Here is a 27571-nt window from a genome sequence, read left to right as displayed (position 1 = left end):
CTTTTTAGCTGATTGAGAAATCTGCTGGAGCAGGAGAAATTTTAAAGTGAAAATAAATTTTTAAAAAAGCTATAAAAGACATTTAAATTCTCACACATAGCTGTGGACATTAGAGTGGAATTTGTGAAGACATCAAGGTCAGTAAAAACTGCTAAATTATTCAGTGTGATATTATAGGTCCCAGTTCAGCTGCCCCAAATCATAGTGAACAGCTCCCAGCCCTCACTGCAGAGTGAGGGCAAGGAGGTGCTGTCTATCACCATGATTGTCACACTCAAAGGTCCAAACCTAAATCACCGTCACATTATCTGGTAATGAGTGGAAGATGCATCAACAGGGATTAACAGTGTAAACATCTTAGAAACACTTTAGAAATAGATGAGAAAAGAAGCCCAAATGCAAGGAAGTTATTCCAATTTGCTCTGGGCAGTGGGAGAGCTGATAGAAAGCAGAAAAGTTGACTGACCCTGCATACCACAGCCAAAATGACCACACAGAATAAGGTGGAACTAAAATATGGTAGTCTAACAGATTGGTCCAAACTAAAAATGTCTCAGCAAAAGCACTTTATAGTTTGCCTCTTACCTGGGGCCTTTGAAAGGGATGTAAAGCAGAAAATGGAATAGGACCTGGGTGGGGTCTGTGACTGTAGTTTGTAAATTGTGAAAAAAACTTCACTCTTTTTGAAGGTTATGAACACACATGTATATGAAATTAAAATTTGTACCACTGCATGCAGGTGATCAACAACAACATCCTAGGGAATGTGTTCAAAGGGAGCCAGCATGACATGTAGTCTATCCAGGCTCTCAGCTGCAGCAAACAGGGATTTACCCATTGACTTTGTCAGGGAAGCACTGATTTTAAACCAGAAACCATCTGTTCCACTTTTTGGGAGACAGTGGAGGAGGCTCTTGGCATCCATTAAGAATTATAACTTACTTTCTAAAGTGGTGCAATTTCACATTAAATCATGTAAAGAGATTGGTGAATGGAATTTTATTTTGTCTAATTCTTTGAGTTCCAGTGGCAATTCTTTTTATGGACAGCTGCTCTTCAAAACTATTGAATTCAAGTTGGCAGTTTTCTGGGGTCAAATTTGCGTTAACATAAACCAGAAGTACATGAGCTTATCTACTGAGGTGCTTTCAAATTTTCATCATTGTAGATGAGAGCTAATTTTGCCTTGCATTCAATACTAAAACTTCTGTGTTCAGATTACAGAATAATTTTCCTGGCAGATTAAATTGCTATTTTATTACTTGGCAAGTAAAATAAATTGATTGTTAATTAAGATTATTATTAAGAATTTTATTTTGTCCTCTGAATTTTGATTATCTGGTCCACTGACTTTCCCCATCACATCAGCCCAGTGTCAGTAACTGCAAATGGAAATCAGTGCATAAACTAGCTCTGTTCTCCCTATTCTCTATTTTGCATCATTTTTGCCTCACAGCAGGGGTTCACACTAATCATGAGCAGTGTAATTTCTGTCAGTCTTGTTGTAGTCATGCCTGTCATCCTCTTTTCAGCTCTCCATGTCTGAGCATGCACTCCTGGAGTATCATAATGCTCAAGCAATGCACAACAAGTTGCATTCCTTCTCTAATGCATGTTGAATTACTAGAGCAATTGTTATGTCAATAAGGGAGAGAGAGAAAAAGGAAAAGAAAGATATCCTTCTTTTTGCCTTGAGCTGAAAAATTTTAGCGGGCACATTACCCCAGCAGTATTAGGTAAGAGAGATTCACACATGATTATTGTAGTTATCCATCCCCTTCAGCTTTGAGTTCTGCCTCTAGAGCAGCCTGAGACGGGGGTAGGCTTAGCTCAGCCACAGTTACCAAGCACAGCATGCCTTATTTCCAGCACTTCCTGAGGAAATGATTCCACGTGGGCTGCCATGGGATGAGACCACTGCCAGTGTCAAAGCTGCCTCACTGCACAGTCTGCAACCTGCAACACTAAAATCCACGATTGTGGGGCTGAATGACACCCCCCTGATGGTATCAAACAGCTAAGAGCCATTTTAACAGGATTCCTGGGGGTTCCCTTGTGCAGAGGGAAGTCCTGGGAAACAGAGACCAAAGGGCAGTTTTTATGTCATCCCATGCTGGTGACTAAGTCTGAGGTGGCTTTTCTGAAACAAAACACTCCCAGGACACTCTTTCAATGGTGATGGAGGCCAGCACTTGTACTTGCTAGAAAAACACTAATGATCAGTGCCAGCATAACCAACCCCCAGGCAGCTACAGGAACAGCATGGTGCCTTCAAACTGCTTCTTTTTTCTGAGGATAAGCTGCTGTAGCAGCTCTTACGTCTAGTGGTAATAAGGATACAAAACTGATTAGAGATTTCAAAGTGTTCAGTCTGAAGAGAAAAAAAAAAAAAAAAAAATTCCCAGACTGCACAGTGTGAAGAAATAATGTGGCCATGGTGTTACATATTCTGTGTTCCAAACCTGTGCTGATTGAACATGTCAACAGGAGAGCTGCCTTTCTTCTGTCTGTGTCTACAGCAGGGTCTGAGTGCAACGTCACATATAATCTGTTGGCTTTGTGATCTATGCCCACCAACTTTACATTCATTCTGGACTGCCAAAGCTTGTGTTGAAAATCAAAAAGTAAGTTTAAAATCATCACCCAGAAAAGGGAAAATGTTACACAGTGTTCCAGCTCAGGAAAAGACCCCCTTGCTTGAAAGACCTCAGCCAGTGCTCAGTATTTGGCAACAAGATTAAAGCAGCTTTGCAGAAAAGAGAAATGGATTATCAGAAATTTGGTCTGTAAATCCAGCATTCTTAAGTCAAATTCTTGTCACACATGTTACCAGGACCACAGGTCTTATGTCATTTCATCTTGAAGGACCAAACAGCAAGGAAGGGAATGGCATCTGTGTGAGTCTGAGACTTGACTTCTCTGCAGGACCTTTATTTATGGAAACCGGTTTTAAACGAGCCCAAATTGAACCCAATGACTCTTGCCAACTTCAACAGCACTTTTTAATGACTCAGACTGGCTGGAGCAGCTGGTGAGACATCGTACTCTGCTCAGAGAAGCTGAGGTTAATTCAGGGAGCACATGTGGGTGGCACATGTAAAACCTACAAATTTATCACCACAGTGTAACATCATTTACACATTTAAACCAGGGCAGCCAACAGCTCTGATTTGGGGTAAATGTGTATGCATGAAATAGTGAAACACCGCATTAGATAAAAGGGCATTGGACAACCCCTGCATGTCTTGCTGCCTCAGAGTCACCCAGAAAAGTGTTTAGGAGTAACAAAACTTCTTACAGCTATCTCAAATTGGCAGTCACCCTTGTTTAACTACACCACCACATGCATTCTCCAGACTCACCCAAGCTGTAGCTAAAATAGAAAATAATTAAGGAAAGCACAAATCAAACAAAGGGTGGAATATATTAGTGAGGCTACTGATCTTGCAATTATGAAAAAAAAAAATTAAAAAATTTATAGTATTGGCGCAAAAGCCATTTGCAGCTCATGAGGTATAAATGTTTGTTCACTCCTGATTGCAGAACAACACACGCCACTTTTCAGTCATCTCTAACACAAAATATATCTCTGGGAATTTGCACAGTTTCAGTGTGGCAGTGTCCCTCTTCATAGCCTAGATATTTAAAAATGAACCACCGTTTTCTCGGTTAGGAGCAGCTGGCTTAGAAACATGTTCCTTAATTAGCAGCTTCTCCCCAGGGATATTTACTCAGTAAATTTACTCTCCATTGGAAGTGCTGCTGGTGATTTTAAGAACAGAGCCCATCTCTTCAGTGTCCAGTGGCATTTAACTAAGAAATTACTTGCATTTATTTAGGGGGTGGCTCTTGCTATTTGTTTTGCATGGAAAAAACAAAGAAAAAAAATGTTGAACATGTTTGCTGTTATCACTACTCAGCTATTACACTTGCTTAGACATTACTGTTTCATAGGGTTTAAAAGAAAAAAATCTACCACTCAATTTTTTGCAGTCTCTTCCTGTAATAAAATAAAAAAAAAAAAAAAAAAGGAGGTTATTTCAATGGATCTCACTCAATGCTTGAGACATTCAGGACTCAAGGATCATATTCAGGCCATCCTCTATTTAAGAAAAAAAAAAAGAAAGATAAACAACACTTGCTCTTCACATTGCATTTCTTCAACTTAGAAAAAAAACATAGACAGCAAAAGGAGCCTATCTGGAGGCCCATGACCTCAGTTCACTTTACAATCCTGCTAGACAGCTGGACCCAGATTGAGATTGTCACTTAAACAACAATAAATGTAGCTGGTTCCCCTAAGTGACTGAGAAATGTGTTTAACCTTCACAGACATCTCATTCCCACCAGCTGCCAGTTGGCTGAACACAAACTGACCAGCAATTAACAAGGAATGGGCAGATGCTTCTTGCTTCAAAGGTAGAAAATATAGCAAAATCTATAAAGTTACCCAGAGGACCACAGTCAGAGAGCTCATGATGCACACACTGAGTGGCCTCAGCACAGAGCTTGTTGCAGTGATTTTAAGGGGACCTCTTATCTGAACGAAACAGCTCATGTGATGTGGCTGGGTCTAAAGTGGGAATAGGGCTAACCCATGGATGTGGGAAAATAATAAACACTGTCTCTCCAGTTCAGCTCATGGGGAAGCATACACAGTGGTGCTTTTATGTACCCTGGAGGCAATAGACAGAGTGCTTCCACAATTTGGGATCTACCAGCTTGATGGCTGCTGACAAACATCTTCCTTCTTTATGCCACAGTTTATCCACTGATAAAATTCATTAATGTTCATCCGTTGGAAAATGACATGAAACCTCCGATGCAGGAGCATTTTAAAGACCCACTATTAGTCATTATCATTATCTCTACATTCCTAGGTATTTATTTTTGGTGAAGGAAGTGTTTACTGTTTCTTTTACAAAGACATAACATTAACTATCTTTTTTTCCCTGAAGGTGATTGAATATAAAGATGAAGAAGAGAACTGAGGGTTGCATTTGCAGTCAAATCTCTCTGAAACCACCTGCTTTCTGATTTTTATTTATTTTAGGTTTATTCTAGTAAATTTTAAACTATACCTTTTCTAAAGACTCTTTGAAATTTTAAAACACTTTCACTTTAAGACTCTTCATTAACAAAGGCTACCACAGAATCATGGAATGGTTTGAGTTGGAAAGGACCCTAAAGATCACCCAGCTCCAACTTCCCTGCCATGGAGAGGGACATGGGATGGGGAACATTTCACTAGAAGAGGTTGCTCAAAGTCATACCCAGCCTAGTCCTGTACACTTCCAGGGACAGGCATCTTCGAAACTTCTCTGGGCAATCCATTCCACAGTCTCAGCACCCTCACAGTGAATTTCTTCCTAAGATCAAATCTAAACACACTCTCTTTCAGTTTGTAGCTATACCCCCTTGCCCCATTACTCCATACCCTGGTAACATGTCCCTCTCCAGCTTTCTTGTAGCCCCCCTCTAAGTACTGGAAAGGATCTAAGTCTCCTCAGAGCCTTCTCTTCTCCAGGCTGAACTCCAGCTCTCTTCAAGCCTGTCTTCACAGGAGAGGTGCTTCAGCCATCTGACCATTTTTGTAGCCCTCCTCTGGACTCACTCCAACAGAGCCATGTCCTCCTTATGGTGGGACCCCAGAGCTGCTCCAGTGCTCCAGGTGGGATCTCACTACAGAGGAGTAGAGGAGGAGAAACCCCTCCCTTGACTTGATGGCCACACTGCTTTGGATGCAGGGACCATACCGGGTCTGGTTGGCTTTCTATCTTGTGAGACCACACTGCCAGGTCATGTTGAGCTTCTCATTAACCAAAGCTCCCAAGTTTTTTTCCCCAGGGATGGCCTCAACCCAGCCTACATATGTGCTTGGGATTGCCCACAATCATGTTCAGGACCTTGCACTTAGCCTTGTTAAGTTCATGATATGATGCCTCTGTGTCATAATTTTGGACCCAATACTTATATCTCTGCTCAAATCTCCCTTTCTGTCTTTAAAAACACACTGGATGCTGTCTCACACTCAGACATTCAGGAGGCTCTATGGTTTACGTTAGTATGAAGAAGAATCTTGCCAGGTTTCCATCTCCCTCTACACATTTTACTTAAGACTCGCAGAGAAGACAGGATGGCATGAAGAGTTTTTATTCTTTACCCAGTGAATGGAATATAAAGTATCTTCCTATGAATTTTATTCCAGAAGTTCAACCTTGCTTTGCAAATTATGCAACATCATTAATGCTGCGTGAACAGCTCTTGGAAAAAAAACATACTGACCTGTTGTTGTGATACCCTGAAAAAGTCATCCCAGCCTGCCCTCACAGAGATTCTGGCTCATAGATTCCATTTTTCCTAATATCTTTTAACCATTCTTCTTTCTATTTTGGCAGTACAGATGCCTGTTCAAGCAAGGACTTGTGTCATGCTGACCTAACAAATAGCCATTATGTTCAGCAATGAGAACACAGAGAAAAGATGGTATGAACAGGAAAAAAAGAAGCAATTTGAGCACTGCATGATGCCTGAGCAGAAGAGCGAGCAATAATCTTTTAGACAAAACTAGTGAAAAGTAATCATATGCTGCTTCTAAAATGTCCTTTTCATTCTTTACTTGTAATACAGGCAGCACAGAACTTTGTGGATTAACAGCCTTCTGAAGTTAATGATGCTTGTTTGTGTTGAGCTCTAGAGGAACTGCCTGGCTGATCAGGAGTCTCTGGGAAATTTTCTGCTCCTCCGACCAGCAAGTCGATCTAAGGATTGCCTGTTTCATGGGTTATGCCAGTCTCTGTGAATGGAGATGTTGGACCCTTCAGTGAGTGACCTTGTGATTATAGCAACCTTTCAAAAACTAGCTGCAACCACTGGGATACAAAGAACTGACTCATGTTCTTAAGTCATCTAACAGGAAAAATTAGAGGAAGAATGAATAATTTACCTAGTAAAAATCCTTTTTCAAGATCCATATAATGGTAGCATTGTAATGACTTTTCTCTAGTAAAATACATGCTTCAAGTGCATACTTTTGTGATTTTTCACAAACCATGGAATGGCTGAGGTTGTAAGGGATCTCTGGAGGACATGATGTCCATCCCTGTGCCACTAAAAAGACTCTTCAAGGGCAGGTCAGCTCTCCAGGGCCATGCCCAGATAGCTTTTGGATACCTCCAAGGATGGAGACTGCACAATTCTCTAGGCATGATGTGCCAGTATTCAGTTACTCTCACAGTAAAGGTCTCATGATTTGGTTTGTGCCCATTGCCTTTTGAGTGGCCTTGCAATGACATCTTCCAGTTCTCAGCACCAGTGCCCATGGATTTATGTGTGCCCAGTTTGCCTAATGCCCATTCCCAGATCTGATCCTCTTTCACCAAGTGCACATCTACCTTGCTCCAGACTTTTGCCCTGCAGTTCCTGAAGGCCACTCTCACTTGTAAAAACTAGGACATAAACACCCAATTCCACCAAGAAAGGCAAGAAGGAAGGAATCACGTTTTCATGATGCAGACAGGATAACTGATATGCTGATCCTATATGGATACTATATGGAAAAATTAACACGTTAATAGTGATACCACATACAAAACAGAGGAGGAGATTTTTTTGGACCCAGACTCCAGCCTTCCAAGTATTGGGTTCTCTGCTGTGTACAAACAGCTACAGTGCTCCAAGGCAGCACTTAAATCAATCTGCTGGACTACAGTACTTAGTACACAGCTTATTCTGTCCACAACACAAATAATCTTAAATTAAAAGTAACTGAAAATTGACAACTAACAATTTTCAAGGCTAAAGCTTTCAATAAAAGGAGTTCTGAAATATCCTTCTTTCAGAAATACTGGAGAGCATATATATATATATATATATATACACACACACATATACATACACACAATATATGGAGCATCTATTCAGACAGGATCCTCTGCCCTTCCTCTCATTCCTTTCAGGACAGTTCCAGGGAAATCCAACAATAAAAATGACTTATCTGCTGGAAAATGTGTACTAGGAACTCAAGTCTTCTGGGAGATAAACACCTCCTATAAGCAAATGGGAACACAGGTTTTCTTCCCATCTGATTATCTGCAGCCAGTGGTCTTGACTTTTATGCCAGACAACAGTAAGTTCAAAGTCAGCCTGTACATAGTCAGAGCACAGATCAATTATTCAGCCTGTTCAACCTTTCCTGCTCTACGTAACCTAATTACAGCTCCCTTGTTTTCCCTTGTGGGTCTCCAGAACATCTATTGGCCCTCCAGTACGGCAAAATATTCTTCATGAGTACAAACATGTCCATGAATTCAGCTAATGAGACAGATCTTTCAGTTCTCTCCTCTTGGAAAGCAGAGATAGAGATCTGCCAGAGTCCTTGGCTGAATTTTAAGGCAGCTTCATCTTTCAAGTTAATTTTGCACACTTAGGAATTTAAAGTGCCATATGCTAACACAAACATAAGACAGAATTGGGTTTGGGTGCCAAGTCCACCTCTTTTCTGAAAGACCTTTTAGTACTGGATTTGAAGTGAAAACTCTAATCAGCACTCCTATTTTCTGTGAAGTGTGCTTACAGCAAGGAAACATCTAAGTGACCAGAGTGATTTCTATCAACAGAAGTCTCTCTCTTTAGATAAATAAGCTGACAGAACTCCTGCCACCTCAACCCTGCCTACTCATCATACCAAAGCCAGCTTCTCATTTAAGGCAACTGGGGAAAATTTCTTTTATATTCATCATCACTGATCAAACTGCCTCTGGTCCCTCACTAAGTAAATAACATAAGATTTCAGGGGCCAACTGCAACAGTTGTTTGCAGTTATATTTAGAAGACATACATGCTATCTGCCACACAATGGCTGTGAACCAGAGCTCGACTGGGAACAATCCTCAGTCACTCAGTTACTTGTCTCCTCCACAAAGCTGACTCCCACACTTCCCAACATGACTTTCTTTCCTGCTACTTATCTGTTAAAAGTATACCTGAACCTCGCCACCATTTCCCACTTCAGCCACATAAACTGTGCAGGTTGTTCAATACCTGCTGCAAGTCTGTAAGGCACAAGGTGCTCTCCAAAGAGAAGACAACTGCACAAGCAATAGAGCAGTCCAGAGGGTCCTTCTGAAGCACTCAGCTAATGTCCCAAAACTAAGACAGGAAGGAAAGTAAGTAGGGAAAAGGAACCAAAAGAATCACCCTCTGAAATCCACCCAAGTCCTATTTCCCATTTTAGTTTTGACCCATTAAACTTCAAAGTGTACAGTGTGAATAGGATCAAAAGATTCCTTGTCTCAAAGACTGAACTGGATTTTTTGCATCTCTTTTCCACTGAGTGAGAAAAGCTTTGCTTGTTGGACATGCAGCTCAATATACTTGAAGGCAAAAACAATAAGAAAAATTTCCATGCTTTCATTAGAAAAGCTGTTTCTGACTCAGAGACAGGAGGAGATTACAGGAGATTATGAGTTTATAAGAAAAAAATTAATCAGTAGCTTCTCACTGACAATATTTGTTTCTTTTCTTTTTTAGAGTGTTAACTCAGCTTACCTCTGTTACACATTGTGATTTCTTTTCCTATTCACTTCAAATATCAGCTGATTTCAATACTTTCTAGGTCAGGGAAGTGGAGCTGATATAAGTCCTGCTACTGTATGCTGAGTATCAGAGACTTAAGAATTACTTGAGATATTTTCATTTGTACTGCTGTTTTTAACTGTGCCTTTTTCTTTGTCTTTAATCTTTCCTATGCAAAATCAGAGTCTTGCTTTCCAAAAGAAATGGAGAACACAGCTCAGTGTGATGGCAATAGATGCTGAGAAGGTGGAAAAAGAAAAAAGAGGACTCAAATTGCTTTATTTCTTATGATATTAGATAATAAATACAGATAATTTTTCAATCACTTTAGCATAGTTTGAGATTCTATCTCTCTTTGTTGATGCTAGCTATCTGCTTTTTTTTTCTAGATTAGGAATCATATTGTTTCTCTGGAGAAAGACAACAAAACTGAGAATCAAAGACTTGTAAAAACAATTTCTAGACAATATATTTCAACATATTCCCATTGAATTTGATTATTTACAGGGGTGTAGGAAAAATTAAGAAAGGAGAATAAAGTTTATTTGAACATTCTTTGTTTTAAGACTTTTTTCTCTGATCATTTATTACCTTTAGGGAGCAAGGCAAAGATAATATTTCAAAGGTACTCGTTACTTTGTGAAATCATATAACTGCAAAAATGTACAGTGAAAAGCTAGCTTGGAAAAGAAAAAAAAAATACTCTTTTCTTGGTACCATCTTCTCATGATATGGATAATTTCTGTGGATTGACACACTGAGAAGATGTTTACCCATATTCTGTAGCTTAGTAACAGGCAGTATAATTTGAAATCTCTACAGAAAGAGATATTGAAATTGCCAATCATTACAGTACTGCTAATCTCTTGGATGTGGGGCCAATGGGACTACATGAGTTTTACATGCACACCCACTCATATATGTGTACACGTATATGTATATATACATATTCACACACCCATCTATATACAATACATACACATATATATATGTAACTGTAATTTAAAAATCCATAAAAGACTGGAGAGGAAAGGAAGATGCTCTTAAACACATACAATTTTCAAATCACATGTATCATTTCAAGGCATTAGTATTAACTAATGGAGGAAAAAATCCCTAAGTCTACTTTAAAACCATCAGCTTTTGAAACTTTACCTGTAAACTTTTATGACATGAGCCCATTGATCAGAGGTAAAGAACAAGCTCTGTGGTATGGAATATGTTCTATAGGTGGAAATAGCTTCTAAGTATTATAGACATAAAAATTTACTGATATCAATAGGTTTTAGGAAATGTGTCATATCTGACTAAATTAGACCATAGCTGCCTATACAAGTTCACTTTCATATAAGCCCTTTTAGTATATTCTAATTATGAATAATCCTTGCAGTTTCACTTCTTTAATGACAAATATTTAACATGAGAATTCAGAAGTAGGAAAAACATTCTTCTCATAGTCACTTTTATTAAATAATACTTTGCCTAGTTCTTTCTGTGCATAATAGAAAAGAGGAATAATAGAATACACGAGTAATAGCTTCAAAAATTGTTACAAAAGGTGAAGTATTGAATTATACATAGACTGTTCCTAGATATTTTTTTAACAAGTGGAAAGAGACTTGGGATTATGGTAAGGAGTATTACTCCAGAGTTTGTTCACCTCCTAAGTGAGAATGCCCATTCCCATTTCTCCAGGAGCCTAACCTTTATTTAACCAATCAGCTATCCAGCAGGGACCTGCTTATGTCCTACTATACACTGTCAGACTCAGCAAGATTCCTTGAAAGTGAGCCAATAAGAGAGAAGGAATCACACTCGCTTTCAATGCTACAAAGGACATTGATATTCATAGTCCAGTAACTTTATGGCAAGCATAAACCTCTTGGAGGAAGAAAGAGTAACATATCTGAACACTATTTTCATTGGAATAATTTCAATTCCAACAAGACTAAAAAGTAAAAGGACATGAAATTTAATGAATTATTCCATTTGGGAAAATAGGCAGAGGATACACATGACTGAAATGACTGTCTTGTAAAAATGTCACAGAAGCATGCACTGAGTTATCCTGAAGGAGACTTTCAGGAGTTAACAGAGGTCAGCTAGTTATCTTAATTATTCTTTGCATATAATGCAATATTTTATAGTCCAGAATTTAGGAGCCTGATGTCTCACCAACCCTCTAAACAACTGTTACCACCATATTACAAGTGAATAAAAAGAGGTGCAGATCTGAGAAAAGCACCATGGTTTGTAATGCCTGATGGTGCTGAGACCTGCTCCACCTCATTTCCACAGGTACTGAGAATGCCTCTTTCCATCTAAGTCAAAGGGAAATGATGGGACACTTGCAGCTGACAAAAGGAAAGGTCATTTTCATTGTCTCAAGCTCTGCTCCTGCTGAGCTGCTACAGGATATCCTCATGTCTTGATCCCAACCCCAAGCACTATTAAGAGACCCCCTTCAAGAGCTCCACAATTATAGGTTGCTTATAGTGTATTCCATCAATAAAAGTCAATTGACTCATGTTTTTAAGGTCATTTCAGACTACTCTGGCAGCAATAAAGGTGATTTAAATGGATATTACATTGTGATTAACTTCAGGGCTATTTTCAATTGCCTGAGTGTCATCAAAGAGACCTGAGTGTAACTGAGAAATAGACTCCAAGGTTTTACCACAGCAGGGACTAACCTTCATCACCCTGGAGCTACACACTAGAGTATTCATATATCTGAAAATCATAAACACATGTCTACAGGAGCAAACTAGAGATGGAAATCTGGGACTGGACAGGAGAGGGTCAGGGTCACCTCAGGCATCCCACCTCCCTGCCAAAGCTTCACTTGGAGTAGATCTGTTCAGGCAGTTGCTATTCCAGTGACCTCTCCCAGGAATTAGGGTGCCAATCCACTACCTCATGCCAGCCTCAACGCTAGCCACATGACATAACCAAGAAAGAAACTACTGCAAACTCCATATCAAGAATAAAACCTTTTTCTTTTTTTTTTTTTTTTTCTTTTTTAATCTTCTATGGGTTTTATTTGACAGTACTTGAAAGCTTACTTATTTTGGAATTTTCAAGGCTTCAGAGTGGTCTGGGTCATTCGGTCAAATCTACATATTCAGCCACATTACATTAACTTTCTATTGTTCTGCCACAGGCCACTGACTCACAATAAACTTATTCATCACTTCCAGTGCTCCAGTGCCTGATAACTCTTGGAAAATTCAAATTTCACCATTTGTTTAGGATGATGTTTGTCTGCATTGAGTTTTCTGAAAGCACTGCAAGGACTCAGGAGCCCAAGTTTTACTGAGAATACAAAGGTGTATGCTGCTAAAATCTTTACACATTTTCAAAAAGTAAGTACATTAAGTATCTTTAAACATCAAACGGGTTTATACCTCATATTTGGGTCAATTAACCTAGAAAACTTTCACATATCCTGGCTTTAATATTTAGACAAAATGGCTTTATTCCAGTGAAACAATCCAGTCAGGAGCAATACATGTCCCAAGACAGAATGTAAAGGATAAAATTATAGTGTATTTCTGCACCAAGCACTCTTGCACATACATGGTATTTCTCATTCCCTTATCTTGGTGGCCTAATGGATCTCACTATGGAATAAATAGCAAGGAATTACTATTGTAAAACCCTGCCAAATGGAAGTCAAAGCACATTTTAAGCCCCTACAACATGATTACTCAAAGACTGAATAGGCAAGTGTAGCACTGAATGCCAAATAAAGGGACATAAACAAGAGTGATGGCCATTCCACAAACTGAACACCATGAAGCTGATAAAGTTGAAGACACATAAATGAACTTAAGTGCAAAATTCTATACTATTCTCCCACAAGAAAACCCCACAAACAAACAAACAAACCAACCCCCAAAAAACTTCACAGAGTTGCACAGGTCTCCCTTTTGGGTAGCAAATCAAGACTACTTACCATTCTTGGAAAGAATCACAGCCAAATATTCATGAAAGTAGGTGTTGATGTACAGCAGAAGGCTTGGAGTGTGTGCTGTGAGAAAGCTGAATGCAATATTCTCCTTGGACATGACAGCATCCACATAAATGGCAGAGCTTGAGGTGCTTGCATTCTTCGTGACAGGATAAGGTTCTTGGAAAGTATAGGTAACAGAAGTGCCGGCTTCAAATAATGCAGACACCTCTGAAAGCATATATAAACCAAAGGAATTATTTCAGCTACTGCATTTTCAGATGTCCCAGGCAGGAATGGACCAGAACTAACTGCTTCAGAAGTAGAACACTGCAAAACACCCTTGATCCAGCTGACATCACCCTTCCTTCACTTGTATAACAGTGTGTCCTTCCTTGAAGATCGTTTGTCTGACACAGAAAAAAACAGTATATGGAGACATAAACTCAACTATTTCAGTGCTGGAATCAGAATTCCACAAGATGGAACAGCCCCTAAATGTCTGTCAGGCAAATAAATGCCTTGTTCACCATCTTCTGTTAGTGTAATGAAAGGCAATATCCTCTGTCTTTCCCCCAAAATAGATTTGTTCTTTCCAGTCTCCTTTTTAAAGAAATTAATTATGAAAGCAACACTTTGACCAAAGACAGCCAGTAAGGGAAGCTGTCTCTGGGAGCATCAAATAAAGAGAAACATCTACCTGTGCATCCTCAGATCCTTAGAACTCATGCTTCTCTTTTCATTAAACAACTAAGCCAATTTACACCAGCAGATGATGCAGCCCATTTAGCAAACCTGTTGCATTTGTGAGGTGGGGGACAGCCATGGAAATTAAAAATTCACACTGCACCTTGCTGTTACTGAGTAGTGATTTTGTTAGTTCCAGAAAGTACGTTCCATAAGAAATTAGATGTTCCATATTTGCCCTGCTTTTTTTCTGGTGTTGACAGCATCTCCTATAAGCCACCAGAAAGTTTCACTGAGGACACATTCACCAAAGGCTGAACCATGCAAATCAGTTTTTTTCCTGAATGCTTCATGCTTATTTTAATAATTTCTTAATGTTTGGATGGGTTGTCACAGGAAATGGAAAATAAAAACCATAAAAAGACTAGCTCTTTTTTGACACATCAATGCTCTAAAACTTTGTAAACAAAAACCTTAAGGATTTGTTAAGGTGACCAAAATGAGATGAGGTTTAAAAAACAAGCAACCTAAACATTCAGACATGGTCAAACACCTGATACAAAACATTTCAGCCCTATTTCCTAATGTCTGGGGACATTAGGAAATCAGGGACATTACATGCAATGGAATACAGGAATCATAGTGGGATATAGTGGTAAACTATTAGTATAACTAACACCATTTTAATTTCTGAGGCCAACAGAAAAGTCAACAAAAGGAGGTGATGGAGCCTGCTTAAGACAATCATTTAAGAACACTGAAGGGACAGCTGATTATAGAACATTTTGAGATGTGGGGGACACCAAGCTGACATGAGTAAAATGGTGCTGTAATTCAGTTATTGCACAAATAACTGGGATCACAGCTTGCTGCCTACCCTCCTTGCAGAAGGGTCCTTCATAGGCCGAGTTGGTACAGTCACAGAAGTAACCATTATACTTTTCCACACATTTTCCTCCATTATGGCACAGGTTCCCATAACTGCTGCAATGTCCTGGGCATCCAGGTTTTACACCAGGTGTCATTTTAGCTCTCTCCTCCAGGTCAAGTTTCTGTCCATTTAAATGCAGAGATCGAATACATCCCAAAAAACCTTTCCGTCTGGAAGCTGCTCCCCCTGAGAAAGAGAGAAAAATGGACATGCACTCATTGATGAATCTGAGCAGTAATCAAAGCCATGAAGCTCAATCCTGAGGTATAAATATGAATCCACAAATTAAAAAAAATACTAAATATCAATATATACAGTGGTAAAAGATGACAGATAGACAGTCCTGGAAACAAAAGGTGTCTCTCTATTTTTATGAAAGAACTAGAAAGCTGTATGTGACACTTTCTTTTTGTCATTCTTCTCTTTTTTGGCTTGTCTACTGCCCTGTCTGGCATTGAAACCACAAATTCATTTAGGAGAAAGATAAGCTTCTTTATCTTATGTCTGCATATCACCAAATACATGAGAAAAACCAAACCAAAAATGTTGGGGTTTTGTTGTTTTTTTTTTTTTTTTTCCTCTATTCTGCCTTAGTACAAACAACAGCCTAATCCCACCAGCAGGAGAATTACACATGCTGATGAGTCCAGATAGCAGGGATGAGTCATGTTCAGCACAGGCCTGCTGGCTGAAGGGAAATAACTTGAGTCTGAATTTATGCATGACTGCCCAGCCTGATGTGTTGCATGTCAATGGTTGTTGTAGGCCTGAAACACAAGTTCAGTTCACAGATGTGTTATTTAGTACAATGGTTACACATAATTGCATTTCTTCCTGGAGACCAGAGCTGTATGCAAGAGGGCAGTTCGGTCTCTACAAGCTAACTAACACCATATCTGTCAAATGAAACTGCTAACAGTGTTACAGTGAAGGCACTTTTCCATAAGAGGTAATCTCTGAGAATGATAATAATGATGATTGTTGAAGCTCTCTATGAAAATGTAACCATTTTTCTTATCATACTCTCTTTTTTTTGGCAGTTGCCAATGTTTTGCTTTTGAACATACTGCAATTTTGATTGCTGCTAGGAAATCTAATTCTGGTTCAGGAGTTATCAGTATTTGCAGACTCTTAAAAGCTAGCTTTATTGGTGATTCTCCTGCAAAAGTAGTATGAAAGAAGTTATTATTCTTCTGTAGAAATTAGCTCTCTTTCATAGTGTATGACTTAAGAGATTACATCACTTGATAAGCTCTAGCAGAAGAGCATTTGTTTTTTTCTATAAATTAATTAAAGCAAGACTTTTGCAAACTAAAGCGAATGCAGCAACAGTCCGAAAAGGCCTGGCGTTCTACTACACCATTCTGTCATACTTTTATTACTTCTACACTAATAGCAGAAATACTGGATGTGAATTAAAGCAATTGAACTATATATAGTATGCATGAGACACATTTCTTTCATGCTCATTTTATAATGCCTTTCTCAGAGAAATATTTTCAAGTTCCTCTTCAGCTAGCTATTGTTTTCAGGTGAGCTAATGTTAGCTCACTTATGTTAAAAGCCCTGTGAGGACAAGATCCAGGCTTTCTGCATTTGCTTCACTGCACACATAATCCTTTTGTTTGGAGATTTTGACCCAAAACAAAACATACCACATAGATTTTTCAGTAAAGTCTATGTAGGCAGAAATGGGATTTATCCCTTTAAGACTACTGGTTACTCTATTTTCTTTAGCATTGGAGGCCACCACAAATATGACAAGGATGAATGACAGTTTCCTTGTCTCTTCTCTGCACACATGCCAATCCCAGCTGTACCATACAAAAAATGAGTAAAAAACTATTGCTAACTAATGTCATGTTTATATTCTTACTGCCCTCTAAAGCACTATGGAAAGCCATGTAAAGTTTTTCACTCTTCTTTTCTTCTATTTTCTTGAGAGTATAGAGCTTAACACAGACAAGTTATATGATCCGAGACCCACACAGAACTGATTAAGCAGATCTTTTGCTTATTGGGGCAGTTTTCTTCAACTGACTAGACCTAATCTTCATATACATTCCTGCAAAGCAAAGGAAAAACTGAAAACAAGCACACAAAACTCTTCCCCAAATTAGGCTTTGCAAATTCTTCCTACTCTAATATGAGCCTGATGGACTAGAGACTTTAATGGATGAGACCTAAATGTTTTATTCAGGAAAACATATTTTAGGATAAGTCTAAGGACCATAAACACCAAGGTTAAGGGTGTACTTTGCTGAGTAGAGGTGGCAGTCAAATGAGCCAAGCTGTTTACAGCAAGGTGTTTATGAAGCTGAATTTTTGTGAGGAGCCCTTGGGAAAGAAAGGGAGAGTCTGAGAGCAGGGGACAAGAAGCTCACAACTGAGCACTCACAGCATAGCTTGGTTTCACAATTGGCTAAATAATTAACATTCTAGCATTGAGTTGAGGATTTGCTTTAAAAAAACAAAGGACTTTTTGTTAGTAGAAACTGGATTAGGGAGGCTGAAAATAAGTATTAGGAGCATTTGTGTTACTGATACAAAGAAAAGGAAAGGGCAGAGGAATACAGGAATCATAATCAGGAGTAGGAGAACTTGCTGTGGTGTTCCTCAGAAGACCTTGAAGACACACATTTGGTGTCAAGCTGAAATATATACAAAGCATACAAGATACACAAAGAGTTAGGCATTAATTCCTCCTCTTGGCCTCCAAAATATTCCAAGGTGTCTACAAATGCTTTTAAAAACAACAGCAGTAAATAAGCTCCTTCTTTTCCTATCATTCCTTCTCTCTGTCTCCAGAGAAAGTTTCTCAGACATTGACTTTCTCTGCGTTATGTTGCCTTTGGACTGTCTACAACAGACAGAGGAGATTCACCCAAGGATTCATTCCTTGCTCAACTCCTCCCAAGACAAAACCAGAAACACAATTAGCTCTGCTAATTTCCTGAATGTATCAAACAAAACATCTGACCAAAGCTTTGTACATCAGATTAATTTCTCAGGATTTTTATTTTGCTTCCCTGATGCTACCAGTCTGAGTTCAAATCCTCAAAGTGGTCTGGGAGGACAGCCTTTCCCATGCCATGATGGAATCTTATGCTCATGCCTTCACCAGCAGGTAAGACAGGGCTTCATCTCAGACCACGCCACAATGACACAACTACTCCAGGACCACGGGGAGAGCTGCACTATACAAAATCATGTCACACATACTGAGCGCTAAAACGACTGTCCATTGAAAGGAATGGTTTTTGCCTGCCCCTTCTGAGCAAGTAATTTGCTGAATTGGCTCATTACTGGACACTTTGGTGCAGTTGATGTTACTTAGCCTGCACATTTGTTTGGGGTTTGCTCCTCTACTGTACTTTTTTCAAATTTACAGATGAATCAGGCACAAGGATATCCATGCTCGGACAGGATTATAATGGAGCCAGAAGCAGTTAGCAACAAAGAACCACTAAAAGAAAGTGAGAAATGGTTTTCTAACTCCTTTCTAACTGCATTAAAATCCAAGCTTGTTTGAGTGTAGTGGCAATGTAAAGTCATTTTTCTCTTCCACTTCACAGACACACAAAGCTATCTCAAAAGCCTGCCACACTCAGTCATTAAGGCTGGAAACCCCTTAATCACTGTCAGTATGCAAAATACTGCAGAGACAAATATATTGGGGATTACAGGGGAAGTAGGGAGCAATATTATGTGCTGCTGCTTCTGTCCTTTTTACAATGGTGTTTATACATTTATTTTTCAGATGGGTTAAAACTCTCTCTGCATGGCTAAGGTATTAAATCAGTAGCTTTTTATTACGAGATTCAAATGAGACTTTCAGTAGAGACAAACTATATCACATCTGTGTATTGCTGGACTTCTGCCACCTTTCCCTGGAGTAAATAGTGCCAGAATCAGGCAGCAACCCAGGTTTCCAACTCTTCTGACAGCTCTCAGGAAAACTTAGCAAGTCACAGATAATTTTGGCCTTCAATCTGGCAGAGTTAAGGCCTGAAAAAGCACTCCCAAACTCTTTTTTTCCCTGTCCCTTTTGTTCATGGTTCAGTAAAAGTGTTGATGGACAACAGAATGCAAGGTATTTATTGTGCAGAGACTACTTTTCATCTCTTGGCTGAAATAAATACATATATCCTAGAGTTTTCTGTAAACACTCACTACAATCAGAGTACAATCAGTTGGAAGTCCCTGCTGGTATCAGGGACTAGGTTCCAACATATTCCTTAAAGCACAGCTACATTCATATGAGGTACAAATTCATTTCTCCACCAAAACCAACAGGACCTTTTTGGCAAAGCTGCTCCCCACCCACTCAGTCCCCAGCTTGTTGGGATGCTGCTGCTGTTCTGTGGCAGGTGCAGGGCTTTGTGTTTGTCTTTGCTCACAAGTGCTCCTGTTGGCACATTGCTCTGGTGAAGTCCTTAGCAACCATGGATTTTCATTACACAATTCATCAGTTATGTCACTTTAAAAACACCATGAAATTCACACAGGTAACCTGTTTATTTTGCTGAGGCTGAGCAGCAAGGTTACAGGCAGATATGGCTTTTCAGATGTGAGATGGTAAACAGTTGATATATATGACATATCTAATAGATGGCCTATGATAAACCTATCATATTTAGTCCTTTAGAAAGAAACAACCAAAAAATCACTAAGTCTATTCAGTCACAAAATATCTAATTTTCCTAACTGGAAACAGTATGTTGGCAATATTTCTCTGATGTTTCTAAGGTGTCTGGCAGCCCAAGCCTGCTGCCTCCAGGCCTGGCCTCCCACAGAACATGTTCTTAGGATCAATGTAGTATTTGAAAAACAAGTGATTAGCCGCATGTTTCATACCAGAAAACAGAAACCTTGCACTGTGACACTCTTAAGCCTCCTTTCTGTGTGTTCTCCTCTCCAGCTGAGTCTAACGGAGATCATTTTAAGTATAAATCAACAGCTGTGTTGGAAGGACTCTTGACATTGAAGCAGCCATATTTATTTATTAACAGATTAATTCTTTATGTTCAGAGTTCAGTAATTACTGCACACATACACAATAAAAAGCTCAAATAAATATCCTGTAAGCTACTTAAGTGTAAGGGTATGAATATAGGAGTAAACTTTATTAAAATGCATTGACAGAGTGAGGTTTGCTACAGCATTTCAACTAAATAAAAAAATCCATTTTAGGGAAGGAATCAGATGTTACCTGAATGGCCCTGCATAAGAACAGTTACATCCCACTCCATCACTGAGCAGATTACTCAGAAAGACAGCATTTGAATATAAAAAAAGAGATAATTCCCTTTGTAACCCATTATCATCTTATCAAATCCAAACTAGTTCCAATCCAGGTTTCTTGTGAGAGGGCAATAAATAAACAAAATATATGCAGAGATTTTTCTTTCATCTTTTAATTTTCTTTTCTCCTCTTTGAAAAATCACTTTCAGATAAAACACCTGTGTTTGTTTTGACTGTGCTCATACTTCTCTCTCATGGACTCTCCAGCCAAATAAGGGTTTTGGTGGGCATGCTTGAAAGAATAGAATTTGAAGACCATACTGTCTTCAGGCTTTGACTCAGAAATTTATATGACAGGTTTTTGACTTTTAAAATGTGCCTAAAGAGGTCACATTTTTTTACAGCATTTTACAGCCAGTGCTGCATAAGAAGAAAGGTTATCAACTCTTTGGTAATAAATATGTTTCAGGAGTTTGACCCAAAAATAACTTGATGCTATACCATCAAGTATAGCATGGTTAAACTACAGTTTGTACTTTGCTGTTAGAATTGATTAGGTTTTCTTCATGTTGCCTATGCAGGAGTAGAAGAGAAAGCAAAATCATGCCACCACATGCAAGCTCAATGGTGAGATAAGAGCATTCATCACCAGAGTATTTGAAATGCTGCTATCTACAGGAACCCTTGGATTGTCCCTACCTACAAATAACTGGCTGTTGAGCTGCAGGCGGAAATGTCCCTCAGCAGGGGCCTCCAGGACCTTCTTGGGGAGGTTGTCCACCTGCAGAGAGGTTTGCTTGAGGTTCCTCTCTGCCCGGACGTAGTGCCACTGGTTGTCATTCAGGGCTGTGGGAGACTGCACAGTGGCTTCTGTGGGGCCGTTCCCAACATCTATGGAGAAGGTGATCTCCTTGGGGGCTGCAATAGATAAACAGATGTGAAGAGGAAGTGAAGGTCTGAATTAAATCGTGGTTTTGACATCAAGAAATCTTACATAAATATAGGGTCCATTAACTTTTATGTCAGCAAATAGTACTGGATCATTTACCTCCCATCTCCTACACAGCAGCTTATACATAAATTTAAGCCCGCAGCCTCACTGTTTGATCTCTGCTGTGATTAGGCTTGGTTGTGGGTACCCATCTTTTATTGCTATAAAAATCACAGTGCTCTAGAAATGGCACTTATCTTTTTGAAGTAAAAGTGCCAAATACTGCACAAAAGTCGCACAATAGTCCCAGAAGATTTTGGACAAATAATGCTAAGATGGGAGAAAGGATGAAGATCTTTCCAAGTAGATCTTTCAAAATGCAGGTAATTAACCATTACATAACTTGGCTGCATGTGGTACGAGAGAATCCTACAAGTGTTTGCCTAAATCTGACTCAAGATGCACAAAAAAATAGCTGAGCGAAACTACTTAATAGGTGGGTCTAAATTAAGCTGCATATGTAACACACATCTAGGAATAGTAAGGCTCCTAGAAACAGGAAAATACTTGAAAAATAAAAGCCACATAAAGGAGTGCACCTTGCTCTGCTGGAAGCCTGAAAGGAGCTAGAACTTTTTAACCTTCTTGCTAATGATTATTTTCCTCTTCCTAAAATGCTAAATGCACTATGAAAACCAAGAACCCAGTCCATACATCACACAACCAGAAGGTTATGGACTGAAAATTCCTAAAAATCTTGTTATTTAAAGTCAAAAAAATTGAATAGGTCTGGTTTTGGAAGCTGTTTCTTAGATAGTTAAGATACGAAATGCTCCATAGGGATAGACAAAGATCTATTCTGAGCACCTGCATCTGCTAAAAAGTTGTTTCCCTTTGAAGCAGCTGCTCCACGGACCTTACTTGATACAAGGCCTTTAGGCAGCAAATTCCATCTGGCAGCACCAAGCACAACAACAAACTACTGATGAGAAGCCTAAGTCTAAAAGATTTTTTTCTCCCCAAACTTTTAAATAACTAATTTCTCTAGGAGTACAGATGTAACACACATCCAGAAGCTTTCACTGAACAATCCTCTTAGTTTACAGTATTTGTTATATTTGATGCCATTTTTACTTCTGTATCCCTGAGAATAAAATGAACTACCCTGAAGTACAATCAAATTGGACCTTGATGTGCAATTAACTGTAAATCACACCTCATTACCTTGTGATAATCCACCATGACATTTACCACTGGTTTAATGAATCAAAGGGCCTTGGGGCCCTGTTTTATTAAATTTTATTTTGGGGTTATTATAAGCATATTATCAAATGCGTAGCACTCAGTTTGTTTTCCCTAAGCTTGACAGAATTTGGAATACCCATGTCATATTTCATGTCAAAGCTGCTGTACTCTTTTGTCACTAATAAATACTTGAAGTCATCGCAACAGAAGTGAGGCGAAATCTCACTAATTAAATTCCCTGCTCTTTTCCTTATACACTGAGTAGCAGTTACACTGCACTCACTTAATAGATTTTGAAGTATTCAAGATGCATTACAACTGTGACTAACTTGTATTGCATTAGTGTCCTGTCCTTCATAAATTTTCACCTCGTAGCTGTACCATACATACTGAGTTCCTTGGAAACACTAGGGCTGCATCAGACTGGGTATGTTACTGATATGGAAATAAAAGTAACCATCAGAATGGCTGCATTAAATTTTTCAACTTTCAACTAAAAACAGTCTATAGGTACCAGTAGTTTTTTCTCTAAAGAGCAAAAAAATAAATATTAGTGTTGAAAAAATAAATTCATACTCTTGCTTAAGAAAGATAAATCTAGCCATAACAAGACTAAGTGTAATGATGAAGTCTATACAGGGAAACTCTGGCTGGAGAGATAGGTAGGTCTTGATAAAAGAGTCTTTATGTCTCCATCTTATCATCTCCAGGCACTTCCGGCCATCTAAAAATGGCAGAAAATATGTCCTTCCCAGTTCTCTGCATCTGTCAAATTGGACAAAACCACCAAGATTTCTGAGCATTGAAACTTACAGCTTATTTCGATTCGTATGAAGTCTTTAATCCCAAGGTTTTCCAAGAATACCCCGGATACGGCAGTAGTTTTGAAGAAGAAGGAGATGTCCGCGCTAACCTCGGCGTGGAGCGTGGGGAAGTGCAGGTAGGAGGCCTCCGTGTTGAAGGAAGCAGCGTTCCAGAACTGCCCTGCAAACACAACCCCCTTCTCTATAGTTAATTGGCACAGGACAGCAGCTGCAGGCTGCATGTGGAAAGCCACCTTTTATCAGAGAAATAGTCTTTTTATTAAAAAAAGACAACAACAACAACCACAACAAAAAAGGAACATTTTGTACCTATGGAAATTGGGAAGAGCTAGTACTCACTGTCTCCATAGCAACGCAAAGGGCCGATTTTCCAAGCAGCCTCAGAATTTGATCTGTTTGTGTCAGTGATCACGATCTGAGTTACAGGCAAATGGTCTTTGAAAGCAAGGAGGCCGGTATCGTTTGTCCTGGATTTTAATACACAAACAGAAAGAGACAGATTAACCACAGACAAACTCCCTCAGCATTTGTCATGCAAGACAACATTTAAAACACGCTTACTTGAAGAGCTTTTGCAGAATTACCTGGAAGAATTATGACAGGTACACACTGTTGAAGATAAATGTGTTCCCATGTGTGCTCTATGTTCACATGCAATACTGATCACTGAAGACACCATTTGGATACACAATGCTGGCTGGGATGGGCTGTAAACCTGCCTCAGCTGTGCAGAACAACTGTGAAGCCAAGGAAGAGCACTGCCATGCTGACAAATGAGCAGTAATGTAAAGTGGGCTCTACAGGGTTTCCTCAGCAGGATGTATTTGCTGTGGATCAGGTCTCAGTCCCAGTCTGCATTTCTGTAAAGTTAGCTGAAGACAGATAAGGGTGTTTTATGCTGGCTTTATGCTTTACCCGAGCAGGAAGAGGACAGGTGATGCTTGATCCACCCTGATGTTACCAAGGGGAAGCCAGACAATTACTGATCCAGCTTCAAGATGGCTGGGACACAACTGACCCTGCACATTGCAAAAACAGCTGAATTGGCAGAGTGAGTTTGGACTGAATTGACCCTTTGCACTGCACGCTGGAGACATTTTGGTCCAGCAACTGAAATACTCAAGGCAGATTTACTGCACTGTCAAACTTCTCATGTTCGGTTAGCTGGGCTTGTTCTTCAGCAAAAGGAAGTTTGATTCTTAAAGGATAATTTCTTCATTTTTATTCTGAGTCAGCTGGACAAAAAAGGTGTCCTCAAAATGCAGTGTGATGTTTCGTGGCAGGTCCTTAAGCCAGCTGAGTGGCTTTGGCTCTGGCAGGGTACACAAATGTGCATTCACCCCATTGCACTTCATGAACCCAGCTGAGTCCCTCAGGCACCAACCCTGACCTTACCAGAGCAGATCTGCCCTTCTGAGGTCTCTCTCTATCGATTGATAATAGAGAGGTGAGTGCTACTGAATCTCATCTCCACGGTGATGTGTTTTTTCTTCTCCTTTTCTCAAAGTTAAGGTTTGCTGTACATCTGAGCACATAAGTGTAGCAGAGCATCCTTCATGGAACCAAATCTCAATAGCTCTGGAGAAAGGATCTCACCTCTGTGCAGCCCAGCGGGGTCTGGACTCAACTCACCTGTCTGCTTGTAGGTAAAAGACTACATCCTGCACATGGGGATGGCAACACATCCAAAATGCCAATAACCCCAAATTGATACCTACTGCTCTTCCAGGCAGGTCTGACACAACGCCTCAGGAAACACGTATCACTATTTGAGTAATGACAATATTTGAGAGTCTAACATCCCAGGCAGGATCCTAGACCTGCCCATATCCCGCCTGTAATGCCTGCTTCCATAAACCTTCAGTGTAGTTCCAGTTGTAGGAACAGACACAGACATCTAGCAAAGAAATAATAATTAAGACAAACACTGCAGCTGTGCTCTGACACACAACCTCAAATGTTTACTTGGCTAAGTGCTCCACTCTGATTAATGTTAGACAAAAATAGGAGCATTTTGATCTTTTTCATAAAGGCTGCACACATTGCATTTATTTTTCATTGCTTATAATTGCATGCAGCATAGTTAATCGTCTCATATTGCCAAGGGGAAAAGAAGAGGTGCCCTCTCTAACGCTAACATTTTCTTCTTGCTCCAGTGGGTGTCTGACATGCAAATAATTACAGAAAATGTGGAGCAAGAAGAAATTCCCAGGCATGAGGCAGAGTGAGGCCTTGAGTATAGACTCAGAAGGAAAACTATCATGTATGAATCAAAGGTACCTGGTCTCCAAATCTCTTCAGGGCAGACTCTCAGCATCACATTCATAGCTTATTGTATCAATATTTGAAAGTTAGCATAAATACTCTTAACAGATTATTAAACTACTGTGACAAAAGCTAAATTATTTGAGTATTTCTTAGGAAGATAATTAAATAAGGTATTCCAGTGATGGAGGAAGAAGAGTAGGCAGAATGAATGAAAAAAAAGGCAGAAAGATGCATATTAATGGAACATAAAATATTCAATATACACACGAGTAACTGAGGTGGTGTTTTCTTTTTTAAAATAAAATTTTTCAAAAATTGCAAAAATATTTAGGGATGTTTCTTGCAAATTTATTTAAATTTTAAAAATGGTGCAGTCTTTTTACAAGCTATGATCAGCATTAAAATAAAAATCAGTATCTTTCTACAGCTAGCACTCAAAATATCTACAAAAAACCATGAAATGGTGACATTTTAAAGATATCTACTCCACATCTCTGAAACTGCATTGCTTATTAGATATTCTGCTGTACTGCTTGAAGTTCTTTTATATCAAATTTTATGACTGAATTTTTACTACTTATATGCCAGTGTCACAGTGATCTTTAGTAGCATAGCTCAAGTGTGAGAGAGAAATATATTCTAGAATTAATAAAAATCCTCACTTCTTTGTTAATGCCTTGAAAACTCAATCAAGCTTCTCTTCGAACTCAAAAAGCACATTTTATGCATTTTGTTCTCTCACACATGGGAAAAAACCCTCATATAATGATATGTATTTTCACACAAGAAGACACTGATATGAAACCTATCAGAAAAATATTCTGTCCTTCAGAATATATGTCAGTGTGAGGAACAACATATCTATTGTTGCAGTTAATTATTATTATTTCATAGTACGAAATCAAGTCTTTGGTGAAAGATCAACACCTAAGTGATTTCAACTAAGAAAAGCACAAAAGAGTAGAAGACACTGTGAGTGTTTAAAATTCCTGATATTCTTTAAATTGAACTTATTTCAGACTCCATTTCTTACAAAGAAATTCCTCTTCTCTATGTGATACACCATTGCAGCCTCTCAAATACAATGTATTATTCCTGAGAGAGGAGCAAAAGAGCTTTGTGTACCTGTACAAAAACTTCCTGGAGGCGCTGCTGTGGCATTACAAAATACAAATATACCAGGGTTTGGACAAAACATTTGAAATTTTGCCTGAAGGGGGCTTGGGGATCACTTTTCATGTACTACACTTTTCAAATATAATTTCTATTTTCTGATAAAAAGCATCTGCACTCTGATGTGCAAATACATGATTTTGCCTTTTAAACAAAAGTAAAACCTTGTTTCATTAATTAGTTTTGTATTTGTTTCCAGAGCTCCTTTTTACTTATATGTATTTTAATTTAGCACTTCGCACACTTGAAACCAGATTATATTTGCTTTTCCACAGCTGTTTCTCAGGTTAGCCACACTTTATTTCTCCTTAGCGGATTTCACATAGCACTCTGTGGCTACCTCCACCAAGCACACCCCTTGCAAATTAAGTCCTGATTTCACAAAAATCAAGGCTGGTTTTATCACTTTCCTGAAAGGAGTCCTCTGCTCACAGAAAATGATATGAATAAATTAATAACTTCAGAAACTGACCTCCTGCTTACCGGACTTGGCACTCAATTTGGCACAAAACCAGATGAAAATCTGAATGTTTCGAGGGTGGAAGCAACACTCAACAAACAGATGCTTCTCTGAGCTCTTTGCATAAAGGATAGTGTCAATTTGTCCTTTCCACTAGCAAAACCCAAAGCAAACAAATCCAGTAATGCCCTTTAAATTAAATCACTGAAAAATTTTTGCTTATGGGTATTAAATACAGTTGGATATCATTTGTTTATCCACGTCTGAAGATTAATGCCT

At 39.1% G+C, this 27571-nt stretch overlaps 1 protein-coding gene across 2 annotated transcripts in view; it reads right to left on the bottom strand.

The window, feature by feature from the left end:
* Positions 1-27571, bottom strand: part of CNTNAP5 (contactin associated protein family member 5) — a 414440-nt gene that overhangs the window by 27066 nt on the left and 359803 nt on the right. For both annotated transcript variants that reach the window (XM_030277243.4, XM_072932032.1), the window contains 5 exons: positions 23731-23858; positions 23381-23551; positions 21091-21309; positions 15093-15332; positions 13535-13759 (listed from right to left, as the gene is read on the bottom strand). In XM_030277243.4, coding sequence (XP_030133103.4) covers positions 13535-13759; positions 15093-15332; positions 21091-21309; positions 23381-23551; positions 23731-23858 — 983 coding nt within the window. The remainder of the gene's footprint in view (positions 1-13534; positions 13760-15092; positions 15333-21090; positions 21310-23380; positions 23552-23730; positions 23859-27571) is intronic.

This window comes from Taeniopygia guttata, chromosome 7 (genome assembly GCF_048771995.1).
Source record: "Taeniopygia guttata chromosome 7, bTaeGut7.mat, whole genome shotgun sequence".
NCBI classification, from domain to species: domain Eukaryota; kingdom Metazoa; phylum Chordata; class Aves; order Passeriformes; family Estrildidae; genus Taeniopygia; species Taeniopygia guttata.
The sequence above is the reverse complement of the archived record's forward strand: the minus strand, read 5'-3'. Positions and strand labels throughout refer to the sequence as shown.